Source organism: Plectropomus leopardus, chromosome 11 (assembly GCF_026936395.1).
Source record: "Plectropomus leopardus strain MGB_pleo_1.0 chromosome 11, ASM2693639v1, whole genome shotgun sequence".
In the NCBI taxonomy this organism is placed as follows: Eukaryota; Metazoa; Chordata; class Actinopteri; order Perciformes; family Serranidae; genus Plectropomus; species Plectropomus leopardus.
In genome coordinates this window covers 15,826,507-15,841,626 of record NC_142186.1, presented here as the reverse complement: position 1 = coordinate 15,841,626, position 15,120 = coordinate 15,826,507, and the positions used below count along the sequence as shown (strand labels likewise).

The 15,120-nt window shown below is 38.5% G+C and overlaps 1 protein-coding gene across 2 annotated transcripts in view; it reads left to right on the top strand.

The window, feature by feature from the left end:
* col14a1a (collagen, type XIV, alpha 1a) overlaps nucleotides 1-15,120 on the top strand; it is a 195,724-nt gene that overhangs the window by 71,378 nt on the left and 109,226 nt on the right. For both annotated transcript variants that reach the window (XM_042490363.2, XM_088084067.1), the window contains 4 exons: nucleotides 459-575; nucleotides 5,521-5,667; nucleotides 8,452-8,526; nucleotides 12,586-12,725. In XM_042490363.2, coding sequence (XP_042346297.2) covers nucleotides 459-575; nucleotides 5,521-5,667; nucleotides 8,452-8,526; nucleotides 12,586-12,725 — 479 coding nt within the window. The remainder of the gene's footprint in view (nucleotides 1-458; nucleotides 576-5,520; nucleotides 5,668-8,451; nucleotides 8,527-12,585; nucleotides 12,726-15,120) is intronic.

Genomic DNA, 15,120 nt, shown 5'->3' with positions numbered 1-15,120 from the left:
TACAAAAGTAATGCCTATCAATAATCAACTATGACCCTCTAGAAGTGCGTGGCGGTGTGTTTTTCTGCAGACTCCTCTTTCTGTATTTTCGTCTTTTCTTCTCATTTACTCTGTTCAGGACGTCTATGGGCATGTACCCCCAGGGCGCTTTAGAAAGCCCAACCTCACGTTGGGCTTTCTAAAAAGGTAGTGACTAGGTGCATGACCGTAAGAAGCAGCCATCCAAGAGACACGGCACTGAAACAATGCAAATATTTGGTGGCAAAATGCCAAATGAGTATGAATCTGGGGTCGGCTTTTACTACCAGTTTTGCTGGCGAGCGTGTTTTCAAGCAGTATCTTACAAATTATGCATAGTTTAACTTTGAGGTTCTGCTTCGCATTTTTTGGTTAAAAACACATGTAAAAAAAAAGGAGCTTTCTGTCATTTATTTATCTTCCCATCTCTCTCTCTCCAGTGTACCTTGGTGTCTCTGGCTTGTCAACCTACCAGATACGTCCTAACAGCATGTGTGTCCAATGGCAGCCTCTCCTACATGCCACACTCTACAGAGTCTCCGTACAGTCGACACTCAGTAAGTACATTTAAGGTTCGTGAATGTGATGAAAAAGAGTTCATTTCTTGATTGAGTGCCTTCATTAGTGTGAGAATATGACACCAGACAAGCAGCTCACTCCAAGCAGTAACCTGATTGACTTACCTGTTTTGAATTCAAATTAAGTGTAACTTCATCATCATGCTGAAATGTGGTCTGGATCTCACCTTTCTTTACTGCAGTTTTAAAAATAAACTAAGCAGCTCCACGCAAGAGTTAAATTCACACTAAGTTTTCAGAAACAAGCTGTAATCCTAGAACTCATGCACGGCCACACAGTCGACAGCTGTTCTCACCAACATTTCAGTGCGCACCTTTAGTCATCCCGACAGATTTCAGCGTTCCACGTGGTGAGAAACAAGGCTTTTGCCAGCTAAGTGACTGGAATTTAAGTCAGTCAGTAAATCTCAAGTTTTACTAGAACTGTGGTATTCGGAGAGGTGGCAGGATTGAACTCCAAATTTAGAAAAGATGAACAGTCTATCCTTGAGACAATCCTCCTCCTTTTATTTACACCACAAAGTGAAGTCATCTCTCTGGTTGAGTGTGCGTGTACATGATGGCTACGCGTGTTGGTTACATGTGCCTTTCTCAGTCTTCTGGATTCATGTAAATATGAGCTTCTGAGGAAATATGTGTTATATATTACTGTCATTTCACATGACAGGGGTGTCTGTTGTAAAGGATATTCATAAATCTTTCTTTTTGCAGAAAAGAAGGGAGTATGATATGTACACGATTGCTCACCAGTAAATGACATGGGAGGATATCGCTTTGAGAATTACTTATGTCATCGCGTCAGAAATAAAACTAATAAAGACACAGAGTATGACCTTTAGAGGGTGTTTACTGCTCAGCTCGCTCAGTTAATAAAGGGCAAGGAAGAGGGAAGGAAAAAAAGGAGTGAACAAAGGAAGTAGATCTTAAAAGAAAGAAAGAAAAAAAACAGGAGAAAGAAATAAGCAAATATCTACTGTAAGGCTGCCTTCTTTCTGCCTTAACTTTGAATTACTGAAGTGGGTAAGGAAAGCATGGGGACAATGCCTTCTACATCTGTCACTTTTATGCCCTTTTCATCAGAAGAACAACTCAACAGAACACACAAGGTCATTCATCTCTTCACATCTATCATATCAGTACGCGATCTAAACCATCCTTGACCTTAAAAGGAAAGTGCACCACATAATATGATCCCTAATTTTAATTTAAAGGGGAGCATACATTATAATGTATGAATTAACCATTAATGAAATTAACTTATTTACCTAAATAAACCAGAGAATAGAATAAGGATATCTACCAAATAAAACAAATCTAAAAAATAAGTGTCATCTTACATTCCTCCTCTTCCTGTTCTCATTTCAAAATCTCATGAAAAATAAATCTCATCCTACGCTTCGATAATCTATTTCTGAAAAATCAGTCAGCAAAATGAAAAAAAAAATCCAAGTAAACCTCACTCATTGAATCAAATGTCTGAAATATAAAAACCTTAATAAAGCCATTGATCAATATGTGCTGTCGGCATGAGGGTATTTCGGAGCTGGTCCACTCACAGTGAACAACTTCAAGCTCAAGTTTTATTTCATCTGTCCTCAGAGGGCAGTTGGTTTTTGCAGCAGGGGTTCATATAAAATCTACTTTTGAAAAATATTAAGAATGCTGTTGCTGTTTCAACACTGATATAGAGATAGTCATCTGTATAGCAGTCTTCACAATGATTGTTTACATTAAGTGTCGGCCTATAGCAAATGTCATATAGATTATTGGTTATCTCAGTGAGGTAGGCCTTTTTCGGTGTATGAACCTGTTGAAATGTTTATTTCTGATTAGGATTTTTATTATTTATCTGTTTCTTGAGAAATCTTTCGTCTACATTTATTTTTCAAATGTCAACTTGTATCAAAAGGTCACATGGACCGCAGCCTCTTGCCAGAAAGGAGGGTTTCGAAAACCCTCCTTTATGGCTGCGGTCCATCAGGACCAAAATCTCATGCCTCAAGAACAGTTTCTTCCCCTCTGCTGTCACAATCATCAACAGTACTCCAACCCCATCCTCCCCCCTCCCCCACCACCCACATGACACAGGCTCTCACCCAGCCCCAGACTCTGAAAACATTATATTAACGTTAGGCTAAACAACTTTTTATGCATTACATGAACACACACTGGACTGGATTTCTTTACACTGCAAACTTTTAGTTAACTTATTTATTTAGACTGTAGATATTTGCACTGGAACTCCAACTTCTGCACATGTGTACTATTCCTCCATTGCACCTTTTTTACGTATATTTTGTGTTATTTATATTCTATTTTTTCATTTTATATTTTCAAATTGTTTCTGTATTTTTTTTATCTTATGTCTTATATTATTTAAATTCAATATTTCTATTCTTCCTTTATGTTAACTGTTTTGCACCACAACACCCACTCAAATTCCTTGTATATGTAAATGCACTTGGCAATAAAACCGGATTCTGATCCTGATTCTGACATAGGAAGCAGAACCTGATGCCGTGTCGATAGGTTTTCAGGTTGCAGTGAGCCATGAAATGGTTACATCATGTAATCCCCATAAAATAATAAAATACAGGGTTAATTAGACTTTTGGGCAGACAAGCTGTTTCCCATTGCTTTCAGTCTTTACACGATGCTCAGCCAATCATCTTCTTGCTCTAGTTTCTGAGTATCTTCTCATCTAACCTTCATCAAAAAAAAACCAAAACGAATAAGCAGGTATCCCTGGCATCAAACTTTCACTTTAAAATAATCTTGTCTTGCGCCATAGAAGTCTTGTAGATAGTCTTCAGGAAGAAATTGGTCACATTACAACACCTTGTAATACTAGTGACATAAACCTAACAAATTCTTTTTAACAAACTGATTTTAAATAATTATTATTAGTTGCACCAGTTTGGCAAGTCAAAGTGTCTTCTGAGAGAAAAGCCGACAGTAAATCAAATGGATTTTCCCGACAGGGTTTCAGTAGAAGAATGGAGGTTAGTTTTGATTAAAATAAATGTGCATTGGCTGGTATTAAGACATAAATAAAACTACTTCAATTTGAAAAATTTGACAAAACAAAGAAGCAAGACTTCTCCTTTCCATCATCCTTCCCTCCCGTATTTTCCTATTGATCTCTGTGTCTACCTCCCTCCTGCCCGATGCAGCGACTGGGTATTCTAGCTGGAGTTTAGAGATTTGGTTTAATCCACGCAGAGCCAACCAGCTGCTTAAACACCTTCTCAGATGGAAAAGTGCACTCTCTCTGTGACAGCTGTTTCCCTAAACTTTATTATCTATGGCTGTTTCCTGTGTGGAGGAGGAGCGAATTTGTCACTCTCCAAGATGAGAGACACATTAGGAAATAGAATTAGACTAATGAAACTGACAAATGGCAGCTATTAGTGCATGTGCATGTGCACTCTCAGTTTCCAGTTTGTCCCTTTTGGCTGCCAATATAAATTCTCATTCATATTTTTCCCTGTAATGCTGTTCCTCTATGGCTGTTCAAAATAAGCACTAGAGTGTTGTGAAAGTGTTTTCAGTCTGAAATCCAAGGGACATTGACAGGAGAGGAGGAAATAAATCAATAGATTTATTTTTCATGCGATATACTGGTGTTGTCCTGCATGGAATTAAAATGCAATTTTTTTTAGTGGACATAGACTAATGATATTTCGTACACTTTTCGTTCTTTAGTGCACGTCTGTGAGCACTCCTTTGCTGTCAAAAGTCATACAAGCATGTTGGTGTGCTCATTCTCAGGGGCTATATTCACGGGACAGTCAACACTTTGATTAATGTCTTTTGGACCAATGATTAAAAGTGGGGAAAAGTAATGGCTGCAGAGGCTTAATGGTTGTCCATACAAAGCATATAAAAAATGATTTCAACTTTGGAAATTTCAAAAAAAGCATCAAATATTATCTTATTATTTACTTAAAATGAAGCATAGTCAATTATGAATAAAATGTGAGAAATCATACTATCATGCAAGTGTCTGTTTTGACTGACTTGTAGTATTGGTTTGTAAACTTGTTCAATAATCGTCTCAGTAGAGTTGATTTAAAAAAAAAACAACAACCCAAAAACAACTGCAGTCTGAGAGTGCTGCCAAACACTTTTTGCCTGCCACTGATGTTAAAAATGCCCATTTAAAACCATTTATTCAATGAAAGATAATATATATCAACTTGTGAGGGCATTTTAATCAAGACTACAGGGCTGTAAGAAGTCTAAATTAAGTTGAAATGTATGCTTTCACTGTTCTACTCATTTCACCTGTCAAGCTGCAGTCAGGACTAGAGCCTCCCCTCCCTTCATTGTCAAGTGCTGTGGGCACAACTTTGTGAGAATCCACAGTAACAAATGTTGTGGAGGTCTCTTGCTTGGTAAGGGATTAAAGAGGGGGAACTAAAGGTGAAATACAAAAATTTAATCTGTATGGAACAGCGTTAGTCTATGCTGCCTTACTCTTCACTGCATTTATCTGAGATAAATCTGCCAGAGATTGGAGACGTCTGATGTTTCAGTCAATTTTAACCTGGTTTGTTGGGAAACTTTGGAATTAAGAAAGTCAACAAAACATGAAGCTCAAACGCTTATTGCCTTACAGGTAAATGCAAAATTTTCACGTCAAGTTTGAATATCTAGATAGCCTGAATATGTCTGTGCAGGACAGTGGGGGATTGCTGCTTCTGTGCTAACCTTTAATGTGCCAATAGCCCTGCTTAATATCCAACTCTGTAAGACATGATTATACTGAGCTGCTCCCAGGCTTAAATATGTAAATCATGGCCGAAAAAGAGGAAATGTGAAACAGGAGCTTTGTGGAGATTTGATCTTGTTTAGATTGTATAACTCTTAATCTGAACTCATTTGACTGTAAGTCATTTTTTGTGGTGTTGTTTGCTTGCAGATGGTCAGAGGCAGGAAGTGAGCCTTGGAGGTGGTGCTTCCCGACAGTGTTTCTATGACCTCACTCCCAGCAGCCAGTACCAGATCAGCGTTCACACCCAGATGCAGGAAATGGAAGGACCTTCTGTCTCCATCACTGACATGACGCGTATGTTGCAAATGTTTTGTCTATACATGCATAATGTTCTCATGTCCGCCTTTGCACTCAGGACAAAAGCAGCTCAGTGGAATTTATTTGCATTTTGAATTTCATCTAATTTATTTCTATGTTTATCCACATTTGAGGAGCTTGACTCACACTCAAACCCTTTATTCTAATTATTTCTTGTCCAGCATCCCACACTGACTCATTTCTTCATTCTTCTCCCCTCACCTTTGTTTCCACAATTAATCCTTCCAATCTCTTTTTTTTTTTTCATTTGAATATTGGCTTAAAAATGAAAAAAAAACTCAACAAAAACATAAAAGTACAAATTGATTCAATATTTGGAAAATATGCAAAACCATAGTATAACCATACTGTATTTTATACATAACATGTATAAAATACAGTATAACATCAAAACTGTATTGTAATGTAATTTTGTATAGGTGTCAAGATACTGTGTAGAGACAATTACATGTCACATTCAGAGATGTTTACACATTTTGCAGCTAAGTATGCTGCATGTCTCTCTCCTAAAGGAACCTGTTGCTTATCAGTATCATTTAGCTTTGTGAAGTTTGGTATTAACAAATTTAAAGTTCTGTAAGTATTGAACTCTGATATATATTTGCAACATGGGTCTGTCTCACCTCTGCAACTTTCTCTTCTATTTTTCTTTATTGTGGTCCCTCTCTCTCTCTCTCTCTCTCTCTCTCTCTCTCTCTCTCTCTCTCTCTCTCTCTCTCTCTCTCCCTCCCTCCCTCCTGTCTCTCCCTCCCACCCTCTCCCTCTTTACTCTCTGTGGAGATCGAGGCTGCTGTTGCAGCTCATTGGTCAGCTGTGGAGCTGAGGTGAACTGCAAAGCTCAAGGGACCAGGACAGCTCAGCTCACTACCTGGGTTATAGATAGACAGATGTGCATGCATGCACACATACATACACACGGATTCCAGACTGATGTTGTTGATCCACAGAATTTGAGTAGACAGCTGTGGACCAAATTCAACAGGAACCTCTGCAGTTTTGATTTCAGCAACAGTTGTTTGTCCATAGACGAATGATTGCTTGGGCTCCAGTAGTGCTGCTTGCAGCGTCCTCAAGAACCGCTCGTTCAAACAGCTTCACACTCAGCACTGCGCTTCCTTGAGTCCAGAGCAATGCACCTGCCGTGCCTTTGCAACTCCTAGCAATGGTAGAGTATACAGGTCATTTGGATGTACAAGCTCAGACAAATATTTAATGGCCTTAATGAAGTCAAAGTCCATTTCTGGGAACAAAAGCGTTTATTCCAAAACGTTACATCACTGACACTTAAAATACTTGAGTTTGCTGCAATGTAAAATCTCTGGTCTATTTCTCTTCATTTGTTGTTGTATGCGCTGTGGGGAGCGATGAAAAGCAAACTGTGCCCAGCATGCTGCTCTGCTGTGTAACAGTTAATAGGGGTCCCTTCTCAATACACTACACAGTGTGTACGTAACACACCACTAATAAATATGCCTCATAGATCTCCAGAGCTTACACTCGACACTGCACCTCCGGGCTTTTTCGGCAATACACCTGCGTGTTAAGTTGTTTGGATGAACAGAAAATTGAAGGACAGACTTACAGACTCCTGCCATTTTAGTTAGATACTAATGTTGGACTTGGTGGGGTTGAAGCTAATTTTAACTACTGTATATATATATATACTATACTGTTAGGTAGTTTATTTTATAACAGTACATGATATTTTATAAGGTGATCACAGCATTTTATATTTCTGCCAACTAACTATAGCTGTCAGACAAATATAGTTGAGTGGAAAGGGTAGTACTATTTCCCTCTAAAACATAGTGAAGTCTTATATATTAGGTTAGGTAAGAGTAGCTCAAAATTACTTTAGTACCATGATTGTAAAGGTGCTTTTATTACTTTCAGATACCACCCGCAGATACTGTGATTGCCTTTAGGGGACAGATGGGAAACAGCAGATACAGAGAAAATGACATCAGCAACAGTAATGAGGTGGTTCTCTGACATGAACATCTCCTTAACCCCTCAAACTCCACACTGTTCGTGGTTCAGTGACATTTGCCACAGTCTCACGTCAACAGTAAACTTCATGATTGAATCAAAAACATTATTCACTTAACGTCACTTTTGTCAAAAAAGTTGTTGAAGCTGGGGAAACATTTGCTGAGATCATTTGATCTGCTTTCATGAAGTACGTTCCTCTTCTGTGAGTGGTCGTGGATGTTTTCAAGATGATTTGCTCTGTGTACCCTGGTTTGACAGAATCCACTGCTTTCTGCTAAGTAATTGGCTCGGCACTGAGGCATACCTTAACCTGGAGGCTGTTTTGGCTCTAAAAAACAGCCTGTGGTCAGACAGATACTAGACTGATGAAATTGGTACTCCTGCTGTCCCCGACTCATAGAAGGAAGGGAAGAGAGAATAATAGAAAGAGAATAGAAAGATAAAGTGTGATTGCCGTTACTCAGAGATGGAAAGAATGATAAACAGCGAAACACAGCAGCTAGATTGCTCATGTACACGTAGGTGGTAAATACAGATTGCAATAGAAATCTTTTCTCTGTAAAAGTCCATAACTCAGCTGTCAGAGGAAGGAAGAGGATTAGGAAAGTTTCAGGTTAATAGAAACAAGCTGCTGCTGTCTCTCATTGTGCCAGCTTATTGACTGTTGCTGTGTGTGGTCGGCACATAAATCCAATGATGGTGCCACTTGTCACTGCCGTCATGATCGATGACCTTGTCTTGTTTGCCTCTGTGTGTGTTTGTGTCCAGTGCCAGCGCCCACACAAGCTCCGACTGAACCCCCCACCACGGAGCCCCCTCCCACCATCCCACCTGCTAAAGAAGGTGAGCAAGAAGCTAAGAACGTAATACACACTCTCATATTACTATTCCCCTGTTTTACAGGTAATCTTCTAAGTGGTGTAATTAATTTTTATGGTAGCTGTAATCACCTGACAGAATATTTTATCAGCTTTTTAAATGCTTTTTAGTTCAAATTATGCAAAGCCATGCAGGCAAACTTTAGGATACGCCAACAGTCGTATAGGTGTCATCAACTAAAATTCTGCACAACTTGCAGCAACAAATGCATGCAGTACTTCTATGTGTCTATATTTATGTGATATCTTATCTGCATACTGCAGGCTTTTACATCACCTAGGCAGTATTTTGCGCGTCTTTGTACATTTAAAAACAGACACTTCAATAACAGATAGTTTTACATATTCCCATATTATTTCATATTCATTTAATATACAGTATATTATATATCCTTATACTTTTTCAGTGTTTTAGTGGTGTGCGGGTCAAGGTTTTTTGTAAGTGGTTAAAGTGGTTATGTTTTAAGTATGACCTCAAGCACACAGCTGACATCCTACGAGGTTTGTTTATGTGAGCACACAGCTGACAGCTACAGTGGTTTGTTTACATGACGTTACAGAAGTGCATATTAAACAGATTCAGTGTGGACAGAGAGGTACCTGCTTGCTGTTCGGACAAAGTCTTAGGCCTATGTGTATTTGAAGAAGAACACTATGACAAAGAGAGAGATGTCAGACTTTAACAGATTATACTGGTCAAAAGCTGATAAACATCAAGCCTGAGCGTATCAGTGGTGATGAAAAAGCTCCTTGTTATGTGAGAGAAACAGAAAAAGGGGAAGACAAGGTGAAGGTTGTACATTTGTCATTAGCAGTTATGATAATTCTACAGTTTGCTCATTTTGACATTTTAAAAGAAACTAAATTGTTTGGCTATTCTGTTGTAAAGTATGTGTGCATTCATTTTTTACTGCATTTCTTAACCTTGATGTGCTTAAGTTGTATGCAAAATTTGATCAAGGTTTGTTATGGCAGATCTTTGCTATCAAATTACTAATTAAGGGATACAATTCAGGAGCAAAAAAATGTAACCAAGGATGCAGAGCAATAGCTTTGCTCTTAAATTCAAAAGGAAACAGAATAGTAAACCTATAATGGAGTAACTTCACTCTGTCGCTCTGTTCTTGTTACACAGCTGTGAACTGTGTTTAGTTTCAAAATATCAACAGTGACCTGGAAGGAACTTAGGGGGTGCTTTAACAAAATCAGGGAGGTTAAGATCCATAAAAACATTTACTACATTCCACAGTGACTTTATTGTGTGAACTGCATGCCGGCCACTGTGGGCTGCAACCTACGCCAAAATAAAGAAACACTACTCTAATTCAGGTTTATGAGGTTATTACCTCAGGTTCAGTAGAGCAAACCTAAATGCTCACACCCAGCTTCCGCTTCAGTTTCTGCTTTGCACTCAGTCCAATGACTTGTGACAAACAATGTGGCTCCAACGTACAGGGTCCACCTGTGATTTACAGGCGACCAGTTATGAATCTTTGCATGTGCATCTTGGCTAGTCTTCATGAATCAAGGAAGCTATAATGTTAACAGTAATACCCAGCCACACTAATTGTGATATCAGTTTTCTTTTCAAGCATTTATTGAATCTCTTAGAAGCTTAAATAATAGAGGAAATCCAAACTTTTTCCAATTTTTTTCCAAACCAATTCAAGCTGCCGCAGTAAATGACTCCTGGCATAAAACAAGCAAAACATTCTGACTTTAGAGGATTTTTCCAAACAAGACCAGCCGAGGAATATTTGAAACAAAGGGTTACAAGTTCACAGTCCGACCCTCCACCTCCTACCCAGACCCACCTCCTCCTCCTCTGTTCCTGTCTGATGGGCTCCGGTAAAAGAGCACTGCAGACTCCACAGACATGAACCGATACACCCGCTGAGCCCGTCTGTAAGTGTTTCTGTCTAAGTTTCTGACCTTTGTCAGACCGGTGCCTGCGTCTGTAATGACAGGCAACCTTTAATCAGGACAGAACCGTAAAGACAGGAGAAGGAGAAAACAAAGGTGCGGACGGTAAAAACAACAAGAGTATGAGAACGAAACAAAGTGATGGGCAGGATGAGAAAAACAGGCCGAGATGGGGCTGCAGACAGAGAGCAGAAGGGAGCAGACAGAAAAAGACAAATGAGCAGAGAGACTCTGTGTTATTGAAACAAGTAAGAAAAGGACGTGCTGTATAAAAGCAGATATAGAAAATGATGGCAATGAGTGGAGAGAGTGCAAACAGAGGGAATGGAAAAAGTTTCAGTAATATCAATCAGCCCATAAAACTGATTAAAACATTCTCCAGCTGACCTTTAATGTGACATTTCTGACAAGCACGAGAGCTTTACTTTTGAAGTTCTGTAAAATATACAGTAATAGCATCTGTCTCTCATGAAAAACAGTAACATTGGCAGAGTAGATTTTTATGTGAATTAATTAAAATTCATTTCTTAATATGCTCTTCTCTTGTACTTTGTTACTTTGCATTTAGAATAACAACCACTTTTTTTTTATTATTTGTTTATTTAAAAGGGACATAACATTTTCCTCATATCTCAGCACGATGATAGTCTGACACGGCGCTGGATCGTGAATGACAATGTGTGTCATAAGTGACAATCGATAGTTTTATTCAGTGTCATGTGACATGGTAGAGGACAACCAACACTATGTCTGGAACACCTCATGACATTCTGACAGAAATTCTACCATGTTTGATTTATTTTTTTAATTTATTTTCTTTAAATCTCGTTCCAAAAATTCTTTCCATCACAGCCATCACTGTGAGCCATAGGAACAGATAAATCTGCTGCTGTGGACAGCTGTAGCAGCACCCCAGCCTTTTTGATATTTCCTCTAAGGACTGACGTTACCACCATAGTGTAAAAACAGAAAAATGCTTTGATTTCAGCAACCCAGTAAGTACTGCCATTAGCATCAAGCTAGCAAAGAAGGTTCGGGATAGATTAGACAAACATAGCATAAACCTAACAAATAGTGTCAGGGGTTTTACTCACCACCACTGCAAAGGGTTCCAGCTTTATTTGAAACAGGCATAGGCCTTTATTGTCCCATTCCCTGAGTGTGTGTGAGTGTGTGTGTGTATGTGCGTGCGTGCGTTCGTTCGTGTGTGTGTGCATTCATCATTTCAGTGGAGAGAATCCCTTCAATTTCTAAAAAATCCTTTAATTGTGAAACATTTGCAGGAACTTCTTGTGGAGAATTCGTCATTCGACTGTAACAATCAGATGACATGACGAACATCGCGAAAGAGGAGAAGCGATGGATGTTTGCGTACAAACGTTTAGTCTGTCATGTTTGTCAGCAAAGTCACACTAAGATTTAATGACTCCAAAACTGCCTAGTCTGACGTAGTGACTGTTGAATTGACAAACATGTTATGTTGTCTGAACCAGGCCATTAGATAACCATTAGATAAATTTGAGATATTTTCTGGCCTTATCAAAGCTGACATGGTCAGAAACAGAGTTTGGAATTTAGCGAAGGACTGAAGTTTGAAAACTTGTTAAACCCACAAAACAACTTTATAGCAGGAAGGATGAAGGCCACTGGGAGTCATTTAGAAACCTGAGAAGAATAAAGGAAGAAAAGGGACTGACGGATCAGGAATATGAATGAGCAGCATTTAGACAGACAGAGAAATACACAAACACACTGGATGTAGCACATTGTTGTGGTCAGAAAAGTCCGTTTGAAACTTTTAATTTTAGAGCATGCACTATACTTTTAATCTTATGAACTTTACAGTGTGCAAATTAATCTGAGGACCCAGCCTTCGCATATTTACCCTTTTGCAGGGGATGTATATTTGCAGTGCTTCATTCTATGCATATTTACTCAGTCTCAGTCTGAGTCTGAATATATTAGGCAGCCCGTTAACATTCAAGTTATGCTCTGTCCTCTGAAGACCTTCACTCTGTATGAAATTACTTCTTTAAATGCAGAGACAAAATGATGTGCTGACTAAATCTATATAATCTCTGTTGTCCATCTGTCCATCTAGTGTGTAAGGAGGCCAAAGCTGACCTGGCATTCCTGGTCGATGGTTCCTGGTCCATCGGAGATGACAACTTCATGAAGATCACACGTTTCCTTTACAGCACTATGGGATCACTGGATCTGATTGGACCAGACGGCACCCAGGTCAGTAGGTATTGGTGAAAAGCTCTGCTTTTAAGGTTGTCAACCAAATTAGAAGTACTAAGTATCAATTCATGTTAAATCTTTGTGCCAAATGTTGGTACCTGAGAGTGCATCTGGGTGAGAGCGCCAGTTTAAGACAAGTGACGGAAGCGCTGCGAAGCCTGGAAGCCAGCTAAAGAATACTTTTTAAGATGGACAAAAAGTTTTCAGGTGCTTTGCCAAGTTCGTTGTGGAATTGTGATGTGCCAGTTTTCTTTGGCATATCAGGCACTCGACTTTTTGGGGTGTCATCTTCATAAACTTTGAAACTATTCCAGATACTTGACATTTTCAACGTCTTCCTAGCATATCTGTAAGCTTGTCACATGTGGTCAAACTGTCCCAGATTCAGAAGTGCTGTCCTATTAGTGACTGACATTAGTTTAGAGTAACAAAACTATAACTAAGTTTTAAGTGTCTCTTGTATGATAATCAAATAATGTTGATGCATAATGAATAATGCTAAATAAGTATTCCTTGATTCATGGGCTAGCTGGGATTTTTGGGTTAATTCAAAACATTCTTGTCAGCTTTAGAAAAAAGGTACCATCGGGTACTGGAACCGAATTACAGGTACCAGTACTGATGTCTTTTCAAATGTGAACGGTACTTAACCCCACAAGTCCATCATGTGACCACGGGAAGAATGTCAAATCTCAAAAGAAAAACTCAAGACTAAAACAGTAATGAAGTTTTACTTGTATGCTTGTACCGTACTTCCCATTTTCCCAAATGCATCATTACACCGGGAAAGATTTCAGAATTAAAAATGTTAGAATTCAGTCTTGACCATCTGTGTCTGAATAATGTTGCAGTGAGTCACCTCGGAGAGCTGGTATTCACATTTACGACTGCTCGTGGTTCTTGTGTCTAGTCTAAATGTCTGTGTCTAGTGAAAATTACTGTATTGCGAGTTTGTACAGTACCATAAGTTACCCAGCAGAAATACAAATGTGCCCAAGGCTTTTAATTTTTGTTCACCCGCTTTGTAATTCATTCTCTTTGTTATACTTTTTTCTCTCTGAAAAATGCATGCTCATGGGATATTGAATGTAAAGCAGATGCTGGGGATCCAGCCAAAAGTAACCACAGAGAAAACCATAAAAATGATTAAATAAAGAAATTACATGTCATAGTGTAATCTGTGGGTGAAGAACCCATTCACAGACAAGAGAATGTAGTGAAAAAATATATATTTGTTCATTTTCAAATAAATGTTTGTAGGATAATTCCCCAAGGGAGAAACACGACCAACTGCTGCATATTCTGCAGAGTTTGTAATGTTTCTAGATGTGGTGTTTGCAAGCGCAGCACAGTCAGTGTCTAACATGTCATAAAATTCACATATCCAATAACCCATAGCCCCCAACTCCTCTGCTCCAGCCAGCTGCTTCATCCTCTGTCCCCCATCTCTCATATACTGTATCCCATTTCACCTACAGCTCCTCAGAAAGAACAGAAAGAGAGAAAAAAAGTCTCTCTTTTCAAATCTATCAGAAACTAGACTTGCATTCAGTATTCAGTTTTTACCCACTCGTAAACATAATAGCCAGATGTTGAGGAAGTTATTTTGTAAATGAATAATCTTAGAAGGATGAGAATATCGGAAAATAAGGGAAAAATGTCCTGAGGACTATGTATGCAATTATTATAAATATGTTATATAATTATATTACACTTTGCTAAAAAGTGCTTACAGTATATGTGCATATATAAATGTGTAAAAGAAAAAAACATTTATATATATATATATATATATATATATATATATATATATATATATATATATATACCAGTATTAGATATATATCAGTATTTGTCCTGGGCCATGACATTGTTTGAAATTTCTAGTAGTGGGCAGTCCCAAAAAATATGAAAGTGATCTGCCATTGGTTTACTGCACAGCCTCCAGCATTCATTCTGCCCCTGAGAACCCTGTTGTATAGATTTTAATTTTGGAGTCGCAAAATATTGTATTATGTAGAAAATACACATTTTATATTGTGATATTCATTAGAAGTGACACACAATAAAGCCAACAGTAAGTAGGGTGTTATTAGTGTTAAGCTCCCTGGCAATTTCCCTCCAGCTAGATTTCACCTTATTTAGGTTTTTGTGAAATGAGTAGTTATACTATCAATAACTGCTCATTTTAACTTTGTTAATCAACTGTTTCTTGTCCATCCTGATGCTTTTAATGCATGCAACAGGAATAAAGTGTAATGAATGGGGTGTTAAACAAAAGTCCAGCTCGAAAGGGTGCATTGCATCACATTGCGTTGTTTGCTACTAGTTAGGAGATTTCAGTAAAAAAACAATACAATCAAACTGAAACTCTCTGACCCTCATCCTTGTC